This window comes from Brachyistius frenatus, unplaced genomic scaffold, assembly GCF_029030835.1.
Source record: "Brachyistius frenatus isolate BFR_SWC_R1_liver_20210118 unplaced genomic scaffold, ASM2903083v1 Contig_60, whole genome shotgun sequence".
Classification (NCBI taxonomy): domain Eukaryota; kingdom Metazoa; phylum Chordata; class Actinopteri; family Embiotocidae; genus Brachyistius; species Brachyistius frenatus.
In genome coordinates, this window is record NW_027210659.1 from 2,199,218 (window position 1) to 2,207,783 (window position 8,566).

The 8,566-nt window shown below is 40.5% G+C and overlaps 1 protein-coding gene across 5 annotated transcripts in view; it reads right to left on the minus strand.

Moving 5' to 3' along the window:
• dapk1 (death-associated protein kinase 1) overlaps window positions 1-4,997 on the minus strand; it is a 78,297-nt gene extending 73,300 nt beyond the window's left edge. Inside the window, exons 1-2 of one of the 5 annotated variants that reach the window (XM_069705984.1) lie at window positions 4,868-4,997; window positions 3,991-4,187 (exon numbers count right to left, since the gene is read on the minus strand). In XM_069705984.1, the coding sequence (XP_069562085.1) occupies window positions 3,991-4,052 (62 nt within the window). In that variant the 5' untranslated portion in view covers window positions 4,053-4,187; window positions 4,868-4,997. The other 4 variants (XM_069705981.1, XM_069705986.1, XM_069705985.1 and 1 more) reach the window with 4 other exon arrangements.
• Window positions 4,998-8,566: the final 3,569 nt, after the last annotated feature.

Genomic DNA, 8,566 nt, shown 5'->3' on the forward strand with positions numbered 1-8,566 from the left:
AGCCCTGCAAAAACACGCAACGTGTAAAACTGCCCTGTGGCCCAGATGAAAGGCACACACCAAATAAATTCCACAGTCGGCTAAATGTCATTTCTCTCTTCCCAAGTCGGGCAGAAAGTGGCTGAGTCAGTGATACACTGTAAACAAATGACAACAGGGAAACTGAAGAAGAAAAAACTGAACTACACCCACATGACCAAACAGCAGATTCGGTTCATCAGTTCCGTCATGCAGGCTTGGTTGCCACTTTCTAACTCATCCGAGGTAATCCCAAATGATTGCATGCTATGGTCAGAATAATATAATGGTTTGGTGATATTCTAGACTACTTCTGGTCTTGTGTGAAAGATCCCATATCAGCCCGTCAGTGTCGTCTCCCACTGTGATGGAGGTTTCTTTTCTGCTGACAGCTATGGGAAAATACTTAAAACCTGATATTAGGCTTTATTTTCTTTCATATCCTCTTTTCATGATTTTTTTTTAATGAAAATGATTATAAGGCTGTACAGTGTCCCAGATATTCTCCGATTCCCACACAACAGGAGTACGTCATATTAGAGTTTAATGGGTTTCATTAAAGATGTATTAAATCCACCCATTATTATAACCAAAAACGGTCCGTTATATTTTTTTTAGAGCAAAGCAGCAAAGATTGTTTTAAAGATATATCAAATGACTTAACAATTATTGAAAATGTTGCAGATGAATTTCCGGATGTTCAATTGATCATTGCATTTCTACAACATACGCACCATGTAACGACCGTTGGACTATCAATAAAAAATACAGGTCACAGAAGCCATAACCTCTGAGTACATCTATCCCTGCAGTCAGACAGCCATACACCATAATCACCACTATTATACCTCCAAACACTCCAACCACACTTCACCCTTCACTTAACCATCATTTTGAGGAGGCATCAAAGAGGAGATCCTCTGAGATGCCAGTAGCTGTAATGTCGTCCGTGATTCTCCGCTGATGCGAAGCATGAAGTGAGAATTTTCTGCCAATCTGAGAAGCAATTAGAGAGATCAACTGAGCACAGATGTGGTCCGTCCTTGACTCTGGAGAGGAAAGGGTTTGGAGGAGCAATTTCTGTCAGGGGCCTTTTCAAACACAGCCAGGATGCAGACAAACTGCCTGTTTTTGGACACAATTCAAAAGGGAGGGTATGACCACTAATGCATCTGCTTGGGATTATCACACTCTCTTCAGGGCAGCTCTGCAAGCAACAACCTGATGCCTCGCCCGGAGACTCAACAGCTAACTCACTGTCACACTGGCAGTTCTCTCAATAAACGCTCATTTTGCACTTCTAATAATTCCACTTCTCCAGGTTGACATTAGTAAGGCAAGAAAAAAATGCATAATTTATCACACGTATATAAACACTGTACAGACAAGGCTGAGAAAGGTACTGTGGTTAAATCCAGATCAATAAATCATTCTGAATAATGTGAACACTTGAGAGGCTTTAACAATGAGTCAAGTGACTAGAGAGACGCTATTTGACAAGATTATATAACATTAGATTGTGACTATTTACTAAATTCCACAGCTGCATTGCTTTCTTTCACAGTCTCCTCCTCATTATAGAGCCTGCATGCTCACTGTGGCTCCATACTAATGAAGGTTAGATGCTTGGCTTAACCAGGCATCAGTTCTACCATGCAGAAACTCCAAAGCAAGCGGTGTCAATGTCAGTGAGAGGATAAAGTCACTGCTTGGGTGATTTCCCATTTCCCCATTTTGCCAACCACACAAATGGGCCTCAATCCAAGTCCAGCCAGAGTCTGGCCAGGAGTACAGTCATCCCAAAAAGCTCTGTCTTAAAGCTTGTGAGGCTTTATAGTGCTTCATAGTGCTGGTTATGTTGCTAATGGATACCAGTACTCAACAGTATTAACTAACTCCAGCTAATGTAAAAGTTCATCCACGTTAGTATGCAAAAGCGTAAATCACGTTCAGCAAAAACTTCTCAATTGGCCTTGTTCCAACACATCTGGACTGTTAATACAGAGCTGCCAATTTGAGAGTTTTGATGAAAAGCATAATCAATTCCTTCAACCATAACATAATGCTGCCTGCTCTGCACTGTTAGTGCACACGTTTTATTCATTAAAATTTTGCCCTGAAGAGAAATAAGCCTTCAGTCCTGCTGTTCGACATCAGCGGATAAAAACAACACATTTCGAGATTTAAATAATGTCGATACAATCGTGTACTTTGTGTTATTAGAGCAGAGCCATGCTGTGAGAGTAACACAGCAGAGATGATTTCACAAGATTTCCCTAACAACTCTCTGGGAGAAGAAAACTGAAAATTCACTCGCTCACTTCAAGTTCCCCGCAATCCCTTCTGCACACCAGTTTAACAAATGACATTCATGACGCCCGGTGTCTCGTCATTGCTTTGGACACCAGCATGCCTTTTTAAGCAAATGCAAAACATGGTTCCCACATACAGTACATATTATTCATTTCTGTTCATGAACAGATATAATCGCAAGCATTTTGTAGGCGATAGGTTAGTCGGCTGACACTAAATATCAAGTGTACTTGTACGTTGAGCTCCCCCCAAGCCATGCATAGTTCTTCTATCTCAAAGATATGAAATCCTTCTTCCAAAGACAACTTGTGCACTTTTCTATCACGGCTGCTCTCCACAGAAGCACTCTCAAAACAGAAGGTTGTGCAGATGCTTTTATTGTAGAAATAGGGTGTTGTTGTTTTTTTTACCAGACGGCAAATGTTTATTATATTTCAACGCTCCTAATGTTGTAAACTTTCAAGATGATTAGACTATGAGGGGCAGACAACTTGATTTAAACTCTAATCTCCCAGTCAATCCACAATAGAGAAGAGATCTTGGTGTTGGGGCGATGACCAAATGAGACTATCACACTCACGTAGCCGTCTCTTTACCTCCAGCCAGAAACTCAATCCCATTACACAAAGCTCCCCCATCGTCTCTATTACCAAAGTAGCATACTGAAGCAGCTTCGGCTCTCCCCCACCGTTCGGGAAAGTGAGCGCCAAAAGGAGAAGCAGCGCTGCCAGAAAGACCCCGGAGAGCCGAAAACAACTGGTTGATTATTACCAGCAGTGTCACAATGACAACCAGAAACTCGCAGAGATACATTTCCCTGTTTCTAACAGTTGGAGGTGAAGGCATCTGCGAGCCACTATGGGAACAAATGCACCCTTGCTGGTGTCATTTCCAAATTTGAAATTATGTAACGTGGATTTTGATCTATACGATGCAGTAAAGTGAAGCTACCTGAAAAAGAAGTCAGTGACTTGTTTTGACACTGGTTTCATATTTGGCAGGACAACACAGCAAATCAAGGATATTGCTTACTCCTCAGCCTGTGCGTCACCGCACTGCTTCATCATTTAACTTCCCAGACAAAAAAAACAACAACCCACATATCACATGTGCCTGCCCAAACTCGTGTGATTTGTCAGACTATTCAAAACTTCTTCACCCGCATTGTCAGCATCCACCTCTGACCAAAGCCAGACTGAATGAAGCGAGAGCAGGCTGAGCCCTGGTGTAAATGCTCTCTCTGTAAAGATGCTCAGTGATAGCTTTAACCCCCTCCTGCAATCAATCTCCAGCGAAGCAGCTACAGTAATAAACGCCAACCTCTTCATCACTGACAACAATGCATTATGGACTGCATCAACCAAAGCCTATCTGACACACTCCCAGTGTGGGGGGATGCATGTCCTTGTGACTACTCACATACACAGTGTGTGTACGTGCATGCTTGTTTGTGAGAGAGTATGTATTGTAGTATGCATGCAGAGTTCACATACTGACATATTTATGGTCAGTCTGTATGTAAACTGCAGGTCAATTATCTTAATCATCCCCAGAAAATAAGGTATTTTCCCAGCCACCCATCCTCCATCTCACTCCTCAGCCATGTAAAGGGGAAGTTGATACGCACCAGGAATAAGCAAAGACCTCAGTCAAACTTACCTCCCCAGCTCGTCTCCAATTTCATAAAATTCCTCAACATTTTCCGGGTTGAAAACAGTCATGTTCCTTCCTCTCGCTTCCCCCGACCGCAGACTCGTCCTCGGAAACGGCACGCCGGCTCTTCACAGCGGCACCATCCCTACCAGCAGCCTCCGGTCTGGGCAGGGTTGCAGCCACGAATCCTCCTCATGCTAGGGCTTCTTAAACCCAGTGGAAGAGGTCACCAGGAAGGGGGCGATAAAAGAGAAACCATTAGATCGTTAGACTACGACACCTTGGTGTTGCTGGGGAAAGGTGGGCGTTCGTTCAGTCAACAAAAGGAGCCCAAACTGAACCTGCACCTCCGGGGCGACGTCACGACTCCTGGAGCTGATCTTTCCCGACTCTCGCTTATTAATTTCCCGTTTCAATCATCGGGCAGTAACAGCTGCCAGTTTTAAAGGTAACACGAATACCACCGCTGAGTATGCTGGCTGGATAGGAATGCAAATGAACCTGTGGAAAGCGTGGTGTAGTCACGGGAACCACACCAAGCCTCCTCCTGCCTCCAGTCCAGGAGGGGAAATGACTGCTGAGTTAAGTCATTACGTTAGCTTATCTTCCAAATAATGACCCGAGGGCACCCGGACAGGTGTTTCACCCTGTCGGGCTGCGGAGCGAAAAGTGCCCCCTCCCCGCACAAAAAACAAACAAACCCATTGCATGAGACAAACCGTTTCCTAAATGAAAAGCACCGCTCGCCCTGTAACCTTTATATCCCTCTGCAGTCTGGAAGATGAACATTAACGTTAGCTCGTATGTTTTGCAATCGTTACTGTCGCTTTCACGGTCCCGAAAACTGAGACAAATTGTATGAATACACTGCAAAGTATCTTACAGTCCGCCGGTGCGTGTCCCGCTGCCAAATGTAGCCGAGATTGCATGCGTTTTGCAGGAGCCTGTGACCCCGGTTTGGCTCGCGGAAGACAAAATGCTGGCTTGAACGGGAGAAATCAACGGTAACAATGTAAGGCAGTCTGGTCCCGGCGCTGCGTTCACGTGTCTGTGGGAAATCTTGGTGACATCGAAGCGACTGGGTGGTAGTGGATAGATTACGTTATATCGTTTACTGAGTAACACAGGGTAGTTATAAATAAGACATTAATTAAGAGGGTCGTTGTTTACTGATCAAATAAATCAATTGAAATCAGGGATTGTCTGACATCCAACAACTGTGTACAACTGCGTTTTTCCACAAGGAAGCTGAAAACACCGTGTTTTTATGTGCCGCAAAGGCAGCATGGTTGTATTAGTTGGAGGATCAGCTCTGGTCGCAGGAGGGCAGCAAACCTGTCACTTAAAAAAAAAAAACCGCACTTAAACTGAGAATTTGTGTTTAAAAGACTTTTGTCATTAAAATAGAATTATTGTAATTCATTTATTTTATTCATTTTGTAAATGATCACAGCCTCAAAGCAAAACTAGCAAATCCAAGTCTGTTTCTTTCCCTTTGTAAAGAATTTGATGTTTTAGAAATAACATATGGGACATTTATTGTTAAATTATTAATCAAATACCATTTTAATGACCACAAGAACAGTGTTTGACATGTAGATCAGTAAACAGGGCACCCCCCAGATGCTGCTATACGTGTAATATTTCATACTTCTCTGTAATATAATCATAAATAGGAGCCATTCAGTATTCAAAGGCATGTCCAGTGAATGTACATGGATGACCCAATTTGAACACATCAAATCCCATTTCAATGATGTGTTAATTCCTATTTATCAGATATTAATCTTGCTGGATTCAATTTTCTATTGCACCCATTAGTTCATTAACATAATTTATGGTTACTCATGTAAATGACAGTCCATCCATCTATGAGACTATTTTCTTCACCACTTATTCCCTACCCCTTTGGTGGGGGGCTGGAGCCCATCCCAGCATGCACTGGGAAAGAGACAGGTTACACTTTGGTTGATTTATTGAGAAACAAACTTTGCAAATTAGAGCAGGGGCCCTTGTTAACCTTTCACTCTCTGGACCCATTATGACTTTGATAGGCATTGTGCATGCTCAGTCAAGGTGAAGTGTTGATCTGGGCTGGTCCCCTTCACGTCACACTGTAAAAAAAAAATCGGAGATGTGTAAGTTCAAGGGCGCACACATAGTTCTTATGTTGATTACTGATTCATCTGTCAATTTTTTTTTTTTAGATATAAAGTATTTTTACGTCCATAAGGTGCCAGGAAATATAATGAAACGGCCATCACAAGTTGTTGGATCTGTTTAGATGTCAATATACTGGCAACACTGTAATATGAAATACCAGTACAAGTTTTGTATTAAAAACTTACTTTATATGGGATCAAATAATATGAGCAATATGTACTTCAATTTTTGAAAATAAATTTGTTCCAATCAGAGAAGTCACAGGAGACTTATTAGTAGACAGTGGAACAGATTCATGGGAATGAAGACAATACATTCTCATGGTGAACATACAGGCATTTGGTCCTTGGGCCAAGTACCTGCATATTTAGTTCAGAACATTGGGTATGAGGAGTAATAAATCCAGAAATAAGTTAATACTGATTTGCTAAAAGATACTGTTCACTCATTTATGAGAACATCTGGAAAAAAATGATGTGAAGTTTAATCTACCTAAAAAGAGAAGACCTCTGTATGCCTGTTTCAATATTACATTCAGAAACAGGGTGTTACATCGGTACTGATGATCAGTATCGACGTTGTCAATTTGTTATGCAAGTTAGTCGTATTTCTTTTGTGTAGCTCTTTATGTTAGGGGAGGTTGTTCGGTTGAGAAATAAATACTTGAAGAAATTTTGAAAGTCATTTTTTTCTCTGAGTATTTGGATGATGCCTGGTCATTAAGAAGAATATTTTGTATGATTTGTCAATAGCTGGAAGCTGTTGTTTATGTTTCATATTTTTATGTCATGTAATTCCAAATTCCTAATCAAAAGTCAAAGTATTCATCATTTGGAAAAAACATTATTACTGATGTGTATAAGCAACATTTCACTATTGCAATTGTGAAGCTGAACCACATCCTTGTAAACTTAGTGAAGAAAACAGAAATACTGACACATGCTGTGCAAGCAGAAGAGGAGGCAAATGAATGGTTTATAATCACAGATTTTGCAGCCAGAGGGACAGATCATTTTAAGAGATAGCAATGTGGATTGCTCCACCATTTGGTTCAGAAATAATTATCTTGCCCACTGCTGATTGTCATAATTTGTTTTTACAGATATTCGTGTTCCCCAGAGGATATATGATTTATCTTACTTTGTTGATACATTGGCACCAAGAAAGTGTCCCCTCATGATATTCCCATCAGCCTCAATGGTACGTATAATGAATTAACACTTGTGCACACAATTTACTTTCATTTCAGTTGTTTTTAAGCCCGCAATGTGCTCTTTTGGTCCTCAGAAGGAGCTCAGTCTGAGTGCTTTATATATGATGCTTAATGTCAGCCACAACATCAAACAATAAACAGCTTTTATGAACCAGACTGTCAGCATGTTTTAATTTTCTGCACATATTACTGCTAACAAATGGAACAGGGAACGTTCAAGGTTTAGTAAATCTGTATTCTCTACAGCTGTTATGCGTCAACACATTAAGATTCTTTCAGTGTTAGACAGTAATTGAAAACTGCTGTGGTGTAAGGGAGTATTACACCATCTGCTGGTGATGAGCTGCACACACAGATCTCCAATATACTGCATTCTGTAGCTGATTTCAACTATTTGACACAAGTGTGTCAATGGTAAAAGGGAAAATACAAAGGAGTCATGAAGGCTCACTCCCTACAAATTGCTTGAGAAGCAAATCACCCTTGTAATATTTTTTAGGAAATAAAGCTACAAACTTTTAAATTAAAAGATTATAATACAAATTACTATCAGAGTGAATGCATCAAATTCAATAGTGTTATTCTAAATGTCTTTTTTTGTTTTAAAAAAGTGTTTACATGTATTTACTGAGGATAGATCACCATCTTGTGGTCAAATTATGTACAGTGCAGTGTGGTGGGACGCTTCGTGAAATACATGGTGTTCAAATAGAAATTATTTCAACTTCCCGTTGTGGTATTAATAATGCTGAACGTAGTTCATGTTTAAATATGCATCTTAAAAAGTCACAGGACAACATTTAAGTTCGCTGTTTCTCCTTTCAGACACAAGTTCAGACACAAACTTTAGATGGATTCTCATATTCACACTTTCAGCTGTTCTTTATATGACATGAAACTTTTTCTCACCCGCCTGAATATTTTCCCTTTTTGGTCGTTTTTATTTGGGAAACCTTTTTTCAGAGCATCAGAGGATTTCTTCTCCTGTATCTTCCTCTGCTTCTTCTGTGGCTTCTTTCTCTTCATCAGCAGTTCACACTAATCATTTATTTAAATACTGTACAATTTTACTGTTATTACTATTATATCAAATTCATGTTTTGGTGTTTTCTTAGAAAACACATGTTTACAATTGAACTAATAATTAATAATGGTGTCCATCTTCTCACTAACAGGTGCAACAGAACTAACAGGAGAGTGAAGGAG